The 18,206-nt window shown below is 38.7% G+C and overlaps 1 protein-coding gene across 7 annotated transcripts in view; it reads right to left on the bottom strand.

The window, feature by feature from the left end:
• Positions 1-5,998: 5,998 nt before the first annotated feature.
• The window catches only part of SLC22A16 (solute carrier family 22 member 16), a 33,350-nt gene continuing 21,142 nt past the window's right edge, over positions 5,999-18,206 (bottom strand). For 4 of the 7 annotated variants that reach the window (XM_080586915.1, XM_080586917.1, XM_080586918.1 and 1 more), the window contains exons 3-8: positions 17,125-17,242; positions 14,725-15,274; positions 12,993-13,120; positions 12,490-12,599; positions 11,901-12,000; positions 5,999-6,952 (exon numbers count right to left, since the gene is read on the bottom strand). In XM_080586915.1, the coding sequence (XP_080443041.1) occupies positions 6,740-6,952; positions 11,901-12,000; positions 12,490-12,599; positions 12,993-13,120; positions 14,725-15,274; positions 17,125-17,242 (1,219 nt within the window). In that variant the 3' untranslated portion in view covers positions 5,999-6,739. Of the gene's footprint in view, positions 6,953-11,900; positions 12,001-12,489; positions 12,600-12,992; positions 13,121-14,724; positions 15,275-15,472; positions 15,546-17,124; positions 17,243-18,206 lie in introns of all 7 variants that reach the window. The other 3 variants (XM_080586919.1, XM_080586921.1, XM_080586920.1) reach the window with 3 other exon arrangements.

Here is an 18,206-nt window from a genome sequence, read left to right as displayed (position 1 = left end):
CATCCTGAGATTCTACCTCTAGTTGCTTATAACTTTGCCAAACTTAAAGGATTTGGATGGAAATTTTCTGTATCAGATGTTTACGCACGGCTGAATGTTTCAGGGAATTCCCAGTGGGCCTTCTCCTGAGAATGAGATTCAGAAAATACATGCTGGTTTGTGACACCGACTCTTGCAGTAATCTCATTAAATAACTCTCTTTCTTCCATGTGCTAAAGTATTTTGGAAGGATGATCACACCATGCTTTGCTAAAGTGCCCATAAGTAATGCACACCATATTTTAGGGTGCAGGAGGAGCTCTGTCTTCTCTTTCTCTGTAATCTGAATGTGTGACTTCCCACCACAAAAGTTTGTTTATCCCTGCAGGGCTTTAGTGCTGTTATTTTTCTTACCCCTGCTCTTCACTGATACGAGCAGCACAATACAGAACGTCTTTGCTCTAACTCCCAGAGCCCCGGCTCACCAAAAATTAGCCACTCTGTGCTGAGGCCTTCAAGATATGAGAAGTTTTTGCTACTGATGTTGTTCCTTTCTCATGAAAGGTGGGAAAACTCACAAGAAGGGACAGGTCCTTGCCCACGTAATAGCCCAACTGCCTAAGTCTCCCTGGATGTTTGCGTATATATTCTGTGCATTGCACGAAATGTGTGTTTTTCAGCCAACAAAAAATTGTCAAATAGTATTCCAGGTGCAGCATTCACTACAAATTCTGTGACAGTGGCTGTTACTCCCTTTGGCTGAGTGCAGCTCGTGATTTGGTCACTCAGGAGGAGGGGGCCATGCTTCCAGAATCAAACAAGTACGACATGGCCATACCTGGAGCTGTTTCCAAACAACTGGCTGTGGTATCTCAGAGCACCGTTGGCCCAGCTCCAGCAATGCTCAAGAAATGTTGCCCTTTGTTTAACTTAGAAATCCCTTGGCTTTGTGTGTGCTCTTGAAAACAGCAGCAATGATAAACAGAACTGACCTCTGTGAACACAGCAGTGCTAACCTGTTTCTGATCTTATCAATGGTATGGATCCCTTCGCTACCACTTCTTTAACCGGTTCAAAGATCAAGTCAGCGTTGATGTCCATGGCAAGTTAGCCTTTCAGCACAGAGGCTACGCTGCTCCTCATTTTACTGCTTCCACATGCTATTTACTCACTCCTAATATTTACTCAATATGAGAAAGACACCAGCAATACTGACTTATCTGTTGAAAAACTTTGTGAAAATATTGCTCAGAGATCATCCATTTATCCCTGGTTCTTTTGCTATATCCATGATCACCTCAGTAAAAACTGCATTTCATTTTCATCAGCGGCAACGAGACCACGGAGACAATCTTCTTAAGAATTGCCCCTTGGTGTTCGTTTTTCCTACTCCTGTGCAAGCCAGCTCTATCCCCACGAGACACATTAGGAGGCAACATGAATAACGAGATGCCTGTGAGCACTGGGTCCTACCCACAGGGCCTGCAACCAGCACCCGAGCAGTATCCGAGCCTGGGTCAGACAGGAATGCAGAAGGAGAGGTATCTGTCACTAGGTGGGGAAGTGATTCCTCGCTGCTTCTGGTTATTCATAAACCTAGGCTAGTAATTTATTTGAAAGAGCTGTTTTTGTGTCCAAACCTCTTTGCAATCAGATTAATACATCAGATATAACAAGAAAAGGATACTTCCTCATTTTTAGGCTTGATTTTTCTCAGCATCATTAAACTCAGTGCTCTTGCAGTCAGTATCAGAGATTATTCAGATGTCTCATCTTTAGCAAATATTTGAACAGGCTTTCAGTGAGCTGTTCTTACTGTTTTTCCTCATCTCCTGCATAGCAGTTCTCTTAACAGAATCACTCACTATGGTTACCTTCAGGGAAGAACCTAAATCACCTGGCAGGGACATACAATGCCATCGAAAGTATGAATGATGAAGCCAAGTGACGGGTGTAACTTGATCAGAATAAATAAGATTAATAAAATCTTGGCGCAAATTGCACTAATTTGAGAGTTAAGAGAACCGGAAAATAAATAAGACTCCTGAGAAGGGCTAAAAGGACAAATCACAAAGAGTAGGGCTATAGATTGCTGCAATCCTCATTTTCTGTATGCTGTCTGTCCACTCCGGTTCCTGCATGAAGAACTTGCACTTAGTTTTCACATCAACTGAACACCAACTTGATATCAGTTGTATTGTTTTGTCATTTCTACAACATCTGCAGCTCTTTTTGTCGCTATTGAATTTGTCCTAGAGACTACTGCCCCAGCCAGCTTATACAAATACTGGCAAAAAAAGAATCACACGTGTTTTGCTGCAGCAGGGATCTCCATGAAACACCAGAGCACCAGCCCAGCTCCTGCCAGGAGTGTGCACCAAGTGGAGAGCTGGTGAGTGTCGGAAGTTGATCAAATTATATAAGGGTGTAAAGATTAAATACTGTGTTTGTGTTTATTATTGCATGTAACTGCAGATAATAAATACACACTTAAAAAATCATTAGTCATGTATATTGTATTAAATCCACATATTCTGGGCAAATAACTCTTTCCCAAGAATACATACTTCTCCCGTGTTTCCAAAATGCACACTTCAGCTGGCACACAATCTGGTACAAAATGGCTAGGTTACCAGCACACAGATGTGCTCTAATTCTTCTTCACAAGAGATGAAGCAATGCAGATACAGCTTGATTGTATTTCCCTTGATAGCAAAAAACTTATTCTGTTGTCTACACTCACCATTTTCTTCTTTGAACTTAATTTATCTACTACAAATCTGTTGCGGGATTCAGGCAAGCATCTTTAAGATATGCTTGTGCAAGTGTATAGGATGAATCCAGACTCTCCTTTTAGCAGCCCCAAATGCCGTTCTGGCATCATGCCTCCAGAGTACATGCGACCTTGCATTTTATAAGCCCTTGTGAAAGGCACACGCAAAGGCCTTGTATGTTGCTCAGCCGCCTGCTATGGAGGCTTCCTGAGTGACTGCACGTAAGGAGCTGGTAAAAATAAATTGTGAGAGATGCAGGAGAATGCCAGTGAGACCTCCACCCCTTTTCACCCAGAGCGGGGGTGCCAGACTGTCCTGGGTTTTGTTACACAAAGCCCCTCAGCCCCCAGGCAGGGTTCGCTCCCTTGTTCAGACACTCGGCACCACCCAAAGCGTTCAACACAGAGTGCACACAGTTTGCAGAGCTTTTTTTTCTACATGGTTAAAATTTTCATAAATTGAAAATCACGTCAGCTATTAAAGTAGAAAATGAATCTTTTCACATAGTTTTAAAATACAGATTCAAAATAGCAAATACATTTACTTAATCATTTCCCTTAGTTATCATTAAATTAATGATAATTGCTCTTATTCCTATTTTTAACTCAGAAAGTATGTCCCTAAAAAATTGCAAGACTGTTTAATAAAATATTATATCAGTTTCAGGATAAAACACATTATTATTGTGCAATAACGACCAGCAATTAAGACAGATAAGAATTCTAATCCAATATCTCATAAAACCATTACAAATCTCCAGAGCCATTGACCAGCACAATAAATTTGCACTAAGATAGAGATGACAAATATAAACATAAAAGAACTGAAGGACTCAGATAAAAAAAAATATATATGAAAAGAAATTCTTTTCATGAGCCATGAGAAGAAAATATGCCCCAAAGGAACTTAGAAGCATTTGTTCTCAAACCCAGTGCTCTCCTTTGAGAGGATTTAGATCATCTGTGAATATTTAAGAGAAATAAATCAACTCACTCTGTCTATGCTACATTTATAATGTATGACTAGTGTTAAACATATTCTTCTCCACGTGGAAAAAAGCAAGCAAACAGAAATTCTACCGGTATATATACACAAATGCTATTTCCTTTCTTACAGTAATACGCTTCCTCAACTGAAAGAAAAGGATGCCCCAGAGCATCCTCAAAGCTAGTCATGCATAAAGTCACAAAAAGTGTACCAGTAGAACGATTAACACTTTATTTCCAGGGGAAATATATATATATAGTATCATTGGGCTAGGGAAATTCAGGTCTCACTTAATCAAAGATCAAATGCCAACTGACTTCAGTGACAGGACGACCTGGCTTTAAGGGTTAAAAACTATCAAGCTGCACTGTGTTTTAGAGTCATAATTAAAATCATAGCCTGTAAGGATTACTCAGTGTCATCACACATTTAACACTTTTTCTTATTTTCTCTACCTCACACGTACCAATTACAGATGACCTGGTCCTGAATCCCTCAGGTCACAAGAACATGTAACTGTACTTAGCAGTGTAACCCCCAGATCAGTTATTCTGCAGGCAGCAAAGCAGACAGATTAGTTGTTCTTTAGTACCTTGTTAAAATACACTGTACTGTTCCCAGTACTGCAGACTGAGGAGTTTAAGATAGGACCAGGTATGAAAAAAAGAGGATCATGTGAAAGAACCCCAAAATAATGAGATTGCTTGGAGCTCTGTGACGGGGACAGCGGTTGTAATGTCAGACAGTATCAGTTTCATTCCCTGTTAGGGCTATTGCATGACATTCTTTGGTGTGGTTAAGCCCTTGTTTAAGGCAGGGTTTGGCAACAGATCTTGCAGATAAGGACATTTGTTCTGCTCTGGGAACCGGGGCGGGGGGGATCTGGAAGCAGTGGAAGAGTACTGGGTCTGCTCCTCGGCAAAACAGAAAGCCACAGCGTGTGAGTAATCCTATCTGTAGTCATCAAAGTATGTTTTCAAGTGCTCCTCTGAATAATGATGGGATTACTCACATGGGTAAGGTTAAGCGCATACTTTTGCTGAGCAAAATATATCTGGACAGAAGCCAGTCTATGCAGTTCTCTTCTGAAGTTTTCTCTGCAGATACTGGGACACTCACATAACTGAAGGGAGAGTAAACACCCCTTTCTGCTTCACTTATCACCCAGAAACACCCTAAACTTAAACTGCCTGACTTTTGCTGGGCTTCAAAGCACGGCAGTCCTCATATAGTATATGATCAAATCCTAAGTCCAGTACCAAAAATGCTACTTCCACTCGAGGACAGTGCAGTGAAGAAAAAAATATTTTACAAGGGGATATAAATCATTATTTTGGTTTCAGAAGTCACTAAAACTAATATGCCTATGCAGATACAATAGAAAAACTACAGCATATAGAATATTTATGTACAGTAATTTAGGTGTCTGATTTTAGGGTACATGTCAAAGAAATAAACATGGGAAGATTTGTTTTGATGAGATCGTGCCAGCTAGCACGTGAGTAGGTGCCTAAGATGAGAAGAATTCTGTTTTCAAACCAGGGGTGGCAGGGCTCACACAATCCCAGCTGTCTGAACCCCGATGTGCAGAAGCTTCCCGTGCCACCCCCCCCTCAGACAAGGGTGGCCAAGAGGATACAGGCTCACAAGCAAAGAATAAACTCCCAGGTCTGGAGGTAGACCGAAAAAAGGAAAGCCGGGACAGAAAGCCATAAAACTACCAGCCAGAATGATGCTTTCCTATCTATCAGTTTTCTGTGGTCCACAGTCACGAGGCATGATCGCTGCACCAGCAAGTGAGTGCTGACACACACACGAGGTGTAACAACAGTGGGACATCTACAGACACTTGGCTGAAAACTGCCAGAGACTGGTAACTCGGTGTCCTCAAGCTACCATTTTTTAATTTATATTTTCACAATTGATTTTGTGTAGTGTAAGTTAAAAATGGAGCTACAGACTCCATGTAAGTCTATGTAGTCCAATACAAATAGTGTGCAGATACCATGTCTACTAATCTTTCATCAATAATTAAGCCCAGCCCTGTGCAGAGAGCCTGAATAAGGCCCATGTGCCACTTGCTCTGTTCCACTGAGGACTAAGAAGGGCTAAGCCTTGATGGAGGCGTGTGGCAAAGTTGCTGGTGTTGCTCTTAAACCTTAGGAAGAATCTGATGCTAGACCTGAGCTGAACTAAGCGAGAAGGGGTGCACTGAAATAACCGTCTGGAATGAATAAGACTTTCAAAGGCATCAGGCATTTTAGTTTTACCTAAACTAAAAAGAATTTACTCAGACAGCAATAAATCCAGTGATTTTTTTTTTCTAAGCCTAATAAAAATACATTTGCCATTCAACAGAATGAATAGTACACAAACTATTTGCACATTTTGCAAACTTAATATTATTTTTTCAGTCAGAAGCTGTGCCACAGAATACTTCTCTTTGTTAGAAATGGCAGCTTTTCTAGTAGCAAATTTGAAAAAAAAAAAGAACAAATTAGTTTAACTTTGAGTTTAGTATGACGATGCAACATTAAGGCTTCTCTCTTGGATTATAACTGTGTGTTTGAGTTCACTGTGTTTTGAAGTCTCAAGCCTGTAACTGTCAACTGCAAAAGGACAAGAGTGGACAAGGCACGCTGTGGTGGGCTTACACGTGTAACTGCAGAAAATGTGAAGCAAGGAATTGGCCTGTTTTTTTTACATATGGACAATCAGGTGGGTTCCAAAATTTAGAGTAATCATTCCAACTGGTCACAGCAAGTCAGATAGGTTTCCTAAGCGCCAGGTAAGTTTGAGAAGTGATCTAGAAATCTCATCAAATTTTCTGCAGCACCTCAGTCACGTAGAAAAGGTTTCATATATTTGCTCTACTGAAAAAGCAAGACTGGTTACAAATTAAAAGGCACAGATATTATAGAACAGTCACGTTTCTTGAATAAAATGATCTTACAAGTTATTTAACTGTTAAAATTGGGAACAGCCATTTTGTTCTTGCTTTATTTCTCAGTGCTGACTGTTTCTGGACCATGCATCTCTATCTTTTCTAATGCTGCACCACTCTGTGCTGGAGGAGTCTTTTCTGAACAGCTTTTCTCGTTTCTTCCTATTTCTGTAGCTTCCTCCAAAGTATTAGTCAACGGTTTTCCAAGTGTTTCTGGTAGCATTATTGTTAATATTCCACTCAGCAGAGCCATGATTCCAACGAGTAACTAGAAGAAACAAAAAGTAGTTGTAAGGGTAGAAAAGTCTTTCAAGTTATGCACATCTTTGCTTTCGCTTGAGAGTACACAATATAAAACTCAGGGAACAGTAATGTAAAGATCATAAGTCTAAATGCTGACTGTATACTGTATAGAATACAGTATACAGTGAAATATAGAATATAGTATACAGTGAAAATACTTTTTTTGCTGTTGTTTTGCAAATGAAAGATATGCAGCAGAATTAACAAAGAGAAAGTGAAGTGTTTTGTTCCATAAGGGATCAATACAGTGCAAGGAGGAATAATTCTGTTTGAGAAAAGAGAATACGTATATTTTCATTTGGTATTTCTACTACCAGGTATGTATTTACTAATGGATTCTAGGGTTGCATACATTTATCTTTACATGCACGTTCACAGATAAATCCCTGAAATATCCCTGCCACCTGCAACGTCAATTCTTACTCCAGCTCCTGAACTTCTCCCCCTGTAATTGCGCACCCACTCCTCCTGTGCGCAGCCAGGCCAGAATTTCTCAGTACAGATTGGAGCTACAGAAGCGTACATCCCTGTTCAGGAGAAAACTTCAGCAGATAATGTAGCTCTCAACAGGAATAATTTGCTGAATTGTCATCAAAGATCTGATAGGGGTGCACAGCACACACTGGCATGTGTGCTGTGGCTACCTCTTGGATTTGTCCATGGTGTACACGCTACCTCAATGACAGCACGCTTCAGCGTGATGGAGAAAGGACCAGGATCATGTGGGGCAGATGCAGAAGCGTGCACATGCTCCAGGACTATCTCTTCTTTCCTTGCATTTCTGTGCTTTGTTCAGTGAGAACAATTTTCACTTTCCTCCTTTGAAGTACAGAACAGGCATTAAAACCCTGACATTCTTCCAATCTTAGATGATAAATGATCCAAATCTCTCTTGATTCAAATGCTTCCACACAATACATCATGCCTGGCCTCAGTGTTTTTCCATTTCATGACTGTGTACTTTGATACTGTATTATCTTCATCTTGCCTTATGCTAATTCTCAGGTCTGTCCTGTTTGTTTAATACTCGCCTTACAAGTGTGAGAGGGGACATTTGGAATTACTGTGCCTATGTCCCTCACACAGTGCCTGAACCAGCCAGCTACCATCTGCATCTAAGGGAGACTTTCTCCTCAGGTCAGAAAGCAGCTTTAAAATTGGAGTTCTCCATTGTGACCTTGAACAGAGCTGTCTTCATGCAAATGCACCGTCCTGGTTTTCCTTCCCCCCTGAGTTAAGAGGACAGCTTGTCTCAAGCAAGCTTTTGAGAAGCAGAATTCACACTGTTGCATACACTCTTTCTGCAAAATACCGTTGAATACTACAAGTGACAGAGAGAAAATAAAATGCTTATTCCCTTACCATGAGAAATTACAAAAAATCCTAACAGTAATAGGACCAGAGGAAATGGTGCCAAGTGACAAAGAGAGGGAAATCCTTGCAGACTGGAGACATATATACATGGCAGGAGTGATATTTATAAACATAGGTCAAACCTCTCATACCATAGAGTCTCACCTCTGAGTGACAGAACTCTACTGTTAAGATTTATCTTCTGCCATGGTAAGAAAGGACGAATTGCAACGTGTCAGCTATTCCACACTAACCTCTCTTATGTACTTCCTTTAGGCTGTCATGAGATTATAATTGAGAATATTGAGGGATATTAAGGACATTGAAACTTAACCATTACTAATTTCTTTGGATACCCGTATATTTTGAGTGTATGAGAAGGGGGTCATTACTGACACCCGACAGAGCAAGGTTAAAGCAACACTTTGTGCTTTGAGTATGTGTCTTCTCTGTTCCAGTTAGCTTTTCAGACACTTTGCATTCTTCTCATGTTTCCCTTCCTCATGAAACTACTTCTTTTTCCCCTGCGAACTCCCACTGTCCTGGATGCCTGCACACTACCTTTCCTGCCTTTTAATCTCAGCTCTATTCTTTTCTGTATTCCACGACCATATGTTAGGTTGTTTTTTTTCCATTGTGAAAGCTGCTGCACACACTTATTCCCTGTGTTTCCCTTCTCCCTGGCTTTATAAAGCATTTTTCAACACTTCCTATGAAAGACAGAATATGAAACAATTAAGTCACAGTTTGCTAATGAATGGACTTTTCAAGCACCATTTACTTTTTTTTTAGGAGCAGTATCCAAACTTATCCATGAAGTTACATTCAGTTAAGTAGCAGACTTTAGATCTTTAGCAGACTTGGCATCCTTCTTCACAAGGCATTGGACAGAATTTAGCCCTTTGTTTGTTCATAACAAGTGTGTATCTTACGTATGTGTGTAATATTTTCCATATATAATTCAGCATCAGAAAATGTTTTTCTGATATAGCTAAGGAGTTAAATGTTTATGGATTGAAGTGTACTATTGTGCAAAATATTCCTCGAAGTTTATGTGACAGCTATACCTATTTAATTCATTGCTTTTTTCAGGGTCTTAATTTGAAATCTGACTTTCTGCTTTGTCAAGCTCCTAGATTATTCCCAACACTTCAGCGTAGTCAGCAGCTTCTAACAACTATCATGAGTAACTTCAAAAAAGATTTGCCACTATTTTTCATGTCTTCCACCCTGCCTGGAGCAACAATTTTAATTTCACACTGGTGTAAGGCCAGAACTTAATACACTTGGACTAGAGAGAGAGATAATTTGCATTAAATATTCCTACAAAATAACACTTTTACTTCTGAGAAAAAATTATTTTTCTAGTCTGCCAATCAAGTATATTTATATCCACCACATCTGATTGCTCAGGACCAATCTAAAAACGTGATCTTATTTACAAAATCCCTACTTCAACAACAACAAAAAAATGTTAAGTTTTGTCCTGAAAACCTCTCATATTAGACGTAGGCTTTGCATTCATGTAGCTTTACTGACCACAGGGGAGTTATTTTTTATTTTCACTTTATGTTCTGAACAGCCAATAAACACAAAGTTTATACATAGAGCAATTGCCTTTGTGTAAGTTTTCTAGAAAGCTGTCACATGAAAAACATATTTAGCAAGTATTCAAGATTTATGGGCATTCAGATGAGATGCTTGCATTACTCACAGGTGGCTCAACTGTACGTGAGGCAGGCTGTCAAACAAATAGTAGTATTAACTGCTCGACAGCGTGTGGTGTATACAATAGGTCAACGTGATGCAGATCAGTTTACTCAGAAATGTAATCCATTTCATTTCACTTTCAGTCCAAAACACTTATGTTACCTGAGACTTGGCAAGCGGTGCTCCAACCTAAGACAAGCCTATTTAATAAACTGACAAATGTTTTATAGTAGGAGCTAATAATGAAAATATATTCACAGTTGACTACTACACAGTTCTACAAATACTATGGACAGTTTTTGTACACTGAGAGTTGCTCATAGCTGAAATAATTCCTCTGTTTATACTGCCATTTGCACTGTTCTCCGGCATGTTTGAACATTCATCATCTGTGGTTTGACTGCAGCTCTTCTGCACAGATAAAGCTTATCTCAGCTAGTAAAGGAAAAACACTGACTAGAGAAAGAGAATGTTCTCCCATGGCTGCTCTGTTGTGCAAATGTTGTTTTCTGTGTCTTTTCTGGGATGATATCTTGGCTAGTATGGAGTCATTATTAAGAAACAAAACAGTTTTTAGGAGCTTGAGGGAATAAATAAGTTTGTGGTCTGCTTCATCTTCATAATTTTCATCCAAAGCAACTGAAAGTAATTAATTTAAATAACAAAACAAGTTCCTAAGAATTCTCTCAGACTGATCTCTAGCATCTATAATTTAAGATTTTATAGTTGCAAAATCAAAAGAACACAGTGCCATTTTTTCAGGAAATTCCAATGTGGTAGACAAAATTAGCGTAAGAATCTAGGCCAAAGACAGATTCCATTACATTTTCACCTTCTGACACGTATAATCTATATATAACGTTGGTGTGCTAGTCACAGTGAATTCTAAGGGGTTTTGAAAGAACTCAGACTATTTTTAAACCATTAATAAGCTCTTCTCCACTTTGATCTTTAATGTAAACTTTGTAATTATTTGTATTTTTGTATATATGGGCATAAATTATCCTTCAGGAAAAAAAAAAGTGATTGAATAGCTGCAAGATTTCTAAGCAGCAAATGCCTCACAACAGGATTGTAATGAAGAAATACAATTCATTAGTGAGCAGGAATATTATATTATATCTGTGAGAAGGAAAAATATTTTGTCCAAAATGGATTTGAAGCTACATAATGCAGAAGAAATGCCCAAGATCCATGAAGGAACGGTCCCACCTGTCTTTTCCTGGGGCAATTGGAGATAAGGATTCAATAGTAATATGACCTGGAAGTCATCTACATTAGGGTGTGCTTAATGAATCCAAGGTTCTTTTCTTTGCCAAAGTCACCATGAATTTCATTAACATACCATTTGTCTCTTTTTCCATCTCATGTATTGTTTTCTTTGGTTCATGTAAATGAAAAATGCAAAAAAGGAGCTATGGGACAGATTTGAAGACCAAGCAGAGTAATTCTTGATCTTTTGGAAAGCTGCTCCAAAAGTGAAGTATCCCAGGGAAGCCAGGGAAAAGATTAAAGAAGAATATTAAGAAAAGATAGCCACCATAGTGAATTCCTTTGAAAAAGGGTAAGAGTAAGTTATGAGCACAGTCAAGAACTGCTAGGCCTGCAGAGTAAAAATATGTTTGTGCATCCTAGCAACTTTTCAGATTTCAGTGATTCAAAGTCTCCCTCTTGCTTTAGCTGCATTTTTAACAATAGGAAGTTACTAAACTTTGAGACCTAAAATTTAGAGTAAGAATGGTTCATTCAATTTCAAAAGAAAAGTTCAGCCTCTTGTCCCGAAAAAAAAAAAAAGTTACATACATACTTTTTCAAAATGAGAAACATTTGCCATTGAAATAAATACTTACAAGTGGCATGAAAATCCAAACACTTCTCAAATACACACAGAAAGGAGCAACCACACTGCCTACACGGCACATCATGCTCCCGCTTCCAACAGCAAGTGATCTACACAAGAAACAAATATTTGTTAAGAATTCTGGCAGATACAGCAAAAAATTAGAAATGCATAGACACTTATCACATCAGTAGGATAATATGAAATTATACTAGGAAGCTATTGCTATGCCAATGTAAATTTAGGTCGTTTGTAGTGAAATTCAGCTACTTCTATAATGAAGATTAAAAATACAATCAGCATTCAGCATAGACTATGAGATGAATGAGAACTTTTAAGAAAGGTATAACTAATATATAAGAAAATACAGAGTATTCTCTTTCCTCAGTGAAACCAATCAATGCACGTGGAAATGAAAAAATAAAAATTTACTGTACAGCCAAATATTAGACAACTCTGAAGCAGCAGAGGGACTCATCCTATCCTGTCTTTTGGACCACTGTCGTTAGTGTCAAGAGCTGCTGGATATGGCCCAAGACTGTAAAAAATTGAAATAACAACAAAACAATGAAAAATACCTGCCTGGCAAAAATTCTTACCTTACAATTGTTGGGTACAGTTCTGCCGTGTAGAGGTATATAAGGCCAAATGCCACACCTATTGAAAATTTTCCAGCCATATTTGCCAAGATAATTAATACATTAAAATCCTATTGAAAGAGATCACAAATAAATAAATAACCAGAAAACATCATTGTTCCAAATGTGAATTAAATCCTTCAAAAGATGTGACTCTTCTTTAAACATAAAGCAATATTTATTGCTTGCTTTTTTTAAAAATTGGTTTCAAAAAGTAACTCATGTCCATAAAACTTTACCAGTCTTGGTTCACTGAAGCCCTAGGAACATTTTACATCTGACTCCAGCAACGACAGCGTGAAGTCCGTCTGAAAATACAGAAATCTATCCTTGACTGGCAGCTGCATTTTAAAAAAAGCCTTTAATCAGCCATATCATTTAGAAAGAGCAGCTGCATCTACAGACTTAGGGTTCTATAAAATTAATGTCTACTATAGGAACACTTTCAACAGTATGTGACTAACCTGAGGTATGAACATAATTAAAACACAGATCAGTGCACTTAAAATAAGGAACGGAATGAGTGTGTTTCTCCTTCCCAGTTTGTCCATCCCAATGCAAGCAATGATATAGCAAGGCAACTCCACAGCACCTGTCAGTATGAAATTATTTGGGTTTAAATCACGATTACACATGTTCATTTTATATTCCCCATTCTTTATGGGGATTCATTTAATCTAGGAAGTTAGCTTGACCTTACACATCATGAGTACGTCAAATCTAGAGGTAATCAATGTGTTGGGCAGTTCATTTGGTCACAGAAATAGCCACAGGCATCAGAAAACATGGCCTAAAATATGGTAGTGGGGAGTGAAGAAGGACAAGTGGAGCAGATTTTACAGCACAGAGAAGCTCCAGGTCTCTTTGGGGTGGAAAATTACAGAAAACAGCAAGGCTCTCTTTGCAGAGAAGGCAGCTGCTTACAATATCCCACGTGTGCGCAGATTTTGTCTTCCTTATGTCTCGTTCTGTGGAAAAATTTCTGCAGCCATAAGGGAGTGGCATTTGGTGAGAACTGTTCACAAATGCTGTTTAAGCATGGTTTGCTCCTAGATAAATTATACTGAGCCTAAGTCCGTCTGGACATGTTTTAAACCAACTTGCTCATGAAGAATGCTCCTATGTCTGGTATAATGACAGGGAAGAATATAAGAACAAATATGCTGCATTCCTCTACTGAGCACATGTTCTGTGTTGATGCACCTATAATACTGGGAAACAATCTTTGAAGTTTGTATTGGTAAAAGAAGAGGCAGCTAGTCACTGTATGCCAGTCTGCTAAAGTATTTTTGGAAGAGGTGGGTACAGTGATTTATGCACTGCACTCCATCATAACAGTTTAGTTATCCACTCATCCACTCTTCTCCACACCAGACTACCAATATACTATAAAACATGACAACCCAAACTGAACTCATGAGAGTCCCAGTCCTCCTGCGTGCTGATGTACCTGGACAGCCACATGCACTTCACGGAGAGCACTGGATCGCATAAAACAAAGCACATGATTTAATCCTCTGCTGACTCAGAGCTATGTGCCCTATTTGAAGTCTTCTGAAGTCAATGGGATATTTCTACTGATCTTAATGAGCTTCAGATCAGGCCTTGAATGCACCGAGCAGCCTTTATAAACAACTTACATACCACAGGACGATTACAGTCAGACCAGCAAAAGAACACCCTTACTAAATTAAAAATACACTTTTGAGAAAACTGAAATTACTATTGCTTCCGAGCATTGTGAATCTATTTTCTGTACTGACTGACATAGTATGTTATGACTGCACATGACTATAGCAGTAACTTCTTCTATCTTCTCCTTGTTTGTGCTTTTAACAGAACAGTATGAATTTTGTGTTGCTGATCTGCTGCCCCTGGGTTTTGCGTGAATCTGCTAGATGCTTGCAGGGCAAAGAGGAGAAAAATAGAACATGGTTTTACAATCACAAATAGAGAGAGCAGAATTTTGTATGCCAACACATTCTTAATTCTTTTCTTTTCAGAAACAGTGAAATTTGGCGTGAATGATATCCTTCCTGTGTTAGTCAGCTTTATGAACAATTAACATGAAAATTTTTGATCCAGGTCCATAATTGAATGAATAAAGTTAAAAAAATGGCCATCAAATCTCTAGACATTTCTGAATTTCGTGTCCTAGTTCTGTCAGAAACAACATGAAGTACAAAAAATATTTACCTATGAGAAACAGATTTAAATATTCATTGCCTCCTAGATTGACAGAACTCAGGGAGAAGACGTAGTACCCCAGGCTCCCAGTGAACCAGACCAGCCAGACTGTGATGGTCCTTCTTGCAATGTACCAGTTACAAAATAGATCTAAGATGTTGTGCTTCTTGGCTGAGGGCGCGTCATTGTCACCTGCTCCGCCACTGACTGGACCATCGTGTTGGACTGAGTACAGTTCAGCCACTTTGCAGGGAGTGCTTACTTTGTTCCATCTTGCCATTGTATTTATTACTTTTTGTGCATCTTCATATCTTTCCTCTGACAGGAGCCAAAAAGGTGTTTCTGGGAGCATCCAGCAGCACAAAACAAAGGGAAGAGTTGCTATGGAGAGAAATATCTGATAGACCCACCAGGTCCGAACCAAAAATCCCACGAGTGCCACAACCATAATTCCCATAGCAAAAAAAGCATGGACATGCATAGAAGCCCAGGTTCGTGCTTTAATGCCAACAAATTCAGTCACATAAACAAAAGCCACAACCAGATAGCCACTCGAAACCTGGGGAAGGGAGAGAGAGAAAAAAAAAAAACACAGTGTGAGATTTGTATCTATTCTCCATGTGCAACAGCTAACAGCGTTCCCCATTTGTGTACATTTACTTGGCACTGCAATGGCATATTGCTCACTGACAGAAAAAAAAAGGTACCCTAAAAATAAATCAGCTGGACAAAAAGCTCACTCAAATTTTCACAATACCTGGCACTGTGTTTAAAGATGTGAAGGGCTTTTGGATGCTTTCCTTTAGTGGGGTAGAGCCAGCAGGAGATACCTGAAAAAGAGTCTAATTTGCTGGTGGTACTAAGTTCTTCAACTCCTAAAATCAGGTCCTTAATGACATCACAGACTAGACACGAGGAAAACTGAGGTCCCCTGAAGTAAGTGCCATTTCTGAAAATCTTGACCTTGGCTTTTAAGTTGACTATTACGAGTCTGCACGTTACAGAGCAACAAATTTACTGAGAATCACCTTCCATACCATTTTAAATTACCTCATTAAATCAATTTTTTACAATGTTAGAAGAGAATCTCATTTACACAGTTGCAGGTTCTCATACATTATCTAACCATGCTCACAGAATGGAACTACTGGCATATTCTGCATTTAAGTATTTTTTCATTCAATGCATATATATTTGAATATATATTTCAATTTCTCTAGTAACACTCTAAACTCTTGATAACTCAAAGCATTTCAAAACACAGCTAGAAAATCTATGCTAGAAAATACTCCAGTATATTATTTTGATTAATCAATTCAAAAATCGATTTTCTGGTTACAAGTCTTCCAGTTAATAAACTGAGCCCACCGATGCTGATAGAAAAGCTGCACTGATCTCAGTGGCACAGAACTAGAGCTTCACAACTTCACCTCTCAAATCTATCCTACTGAGCAGTTAAAAAGCATCAGTTTGGTGAGAGCTTTTTGCTCTTATAAACTACCATAGTCCCTAGAATCAACAGCCAGAGAGTCAGTGGAGGGACTCCTGTTGATCTCACTGATCAAGGGTGAAATGACAATGCAGTTTTCCTGCTGGGAAATCATTCTGAGCTCTAACCAGGCAAAGGGAGCTCCAGGTGCAAGCTCCTCTCTTGACTACCCACCCACAGGAAAAAAATAAATGATGTGATTATTTTCAAGTTTCCAACCTCTTTTAAATATTTTATATAATTTTTCTTGTGACAGTCTTCTAATTTCTGGAGGCATAATATAGGGAGACTATAAATATACTTTTGGATGTAAGAATTTAATTTAAAGTTGTTTACCATACATATATTATATAGATATTATATATATGTGTGTATAGATACACATACACACATATACTGGAATACCCTTCAGTACAGTATTAACATCTAGGTGCTAAACACATCTACCTATATATTGAGTACTTCAGATGCAGTTTAAAAGAACAAAGAGATGCATGGAAGAGAAAAAGTGCATCTCTCCTCCATCGCTGAAAATGGCAGAGATAAAGATCATACTTGTTATAGATTTGTTACTTTAAGAAAAAATACTCCATTTGTAACAACACGGAGAAATGCAATGCCAGCTGCAGTGCAGAAACCAGAATTCGCTGCTCACACTTGGTATTTAATTACCAGTCCAGCAGAGGTTGGGATGGAGGAGGTACCAAACATTGCTTCATACAGATGCTTTCTATTAATTCAAAGAGGAAAAGTGCTGTGGTCCAAGAATATTCAGACTCTCCCTGCTCTGCTGAAATAAGTGCAACAGAGGGGGCTTTAGAATAATGAAGTAAGGGAGGAAAGAAAGAATAAAGGGAGGTTTTCCTGAGAAGGGGTAGGAAATAACACATAAAAGAGACAGGGTGAGCATCCTTTCTTACCATAGCAAGGAGAAAGCGCACGACCACGAAACTGTAGTAGTCAGACGTGAACGCCACTGCGATGCCAAATACAAACTGACCAGCACTTGTGAACCACATAACACGCTGTCTTCCCAGCCTGCAAATCACAGCAGCAGTAAAATGATGAGCAACCATAAACATCCTGTCAAAATAAAACTGCAACTTCAGAGACCCTGTCGGGAAGTGAGTCTGAAAATACTGTACTTAAGACTTTCACTCACCACAGAACCACTGGATTAGTTTCCCGTATTTTCCTTACCATGTGAGAAAGAAAATTCTTAATTTTTCAGTAAATTTCCAGCTAAACCAAAGAGAAAGGAAACTCCTACGGAAGGAGCTTCCATTCCAGAATTCTTGGCTGGAATCAAAGCGCAGAAGTGGTGTTACATATGCTCATGTCTAGTATCAAGCTTAACTTCTATGTAACTAATCCACAAATTTACTTTGTCTTATTTATGACGTCAGTACGTAATAGTCACTTTTTCAGACACTTTATATTAGATAATAACTAGTTAATAAGTTAGTAATTTCTAACAAAAGTTACCTGTGATGACATATGCTATCTTTTGCCAAAGTAAAACAGTCTGGGTAGTACTTAGAGGCTTCTGTAATGTATCTTTGTCCTATTATTTTCAGTTAAATTCTCTAATAAATGACAGTTACATGGTTTCCCTGAATTTTCTGATTGCATCACAGCACACATGCATGCACGTACAAACACAGATGCTAGTACAGTAACAGTAAAAAAAAAAAAACAAAAAAAAACACGGGTTAAGTACTACTTTCTCATCAACAGCATAGTACTTTCCAGTGCAAAAGAAGGGTGTTTATTAAAAATGAACTAATGTTTGTCTGTCTTATTCCCATACCTCAGGGAGAAAATTTGCCTAGCATACTCACTTGTACCTAAACAAGTGACTGTGTGCTAACAATGAGAAGCTCAACCGAGGAGAAGACCTAGAAATCTGCAGTCTACTACACAACACTCTATTGAGGAATCATTTTATTCCATTTTGTCTACAAAATGTACAGAATCATTTTTATTCCCTGATTAATATTAT

The sequence above is a fragment of the Anser brachyrhynchus genome, assembly GCF_964034855.1.
Source record: "Anser brachyrhynchus genome assembly, chromosome: 3".
Classification (NCBI taxonomy): Eukaryota; Metazoa; Chordata; class Aves; order Anseriformes; family Anatidae; genus Anser; species Anser brachyrhynchus.
The sequence above is the reverse complement of the archived record's forward strand: the minus strand, read 5'-3'. Positions and strand labels throughout refer to the sequence as shown.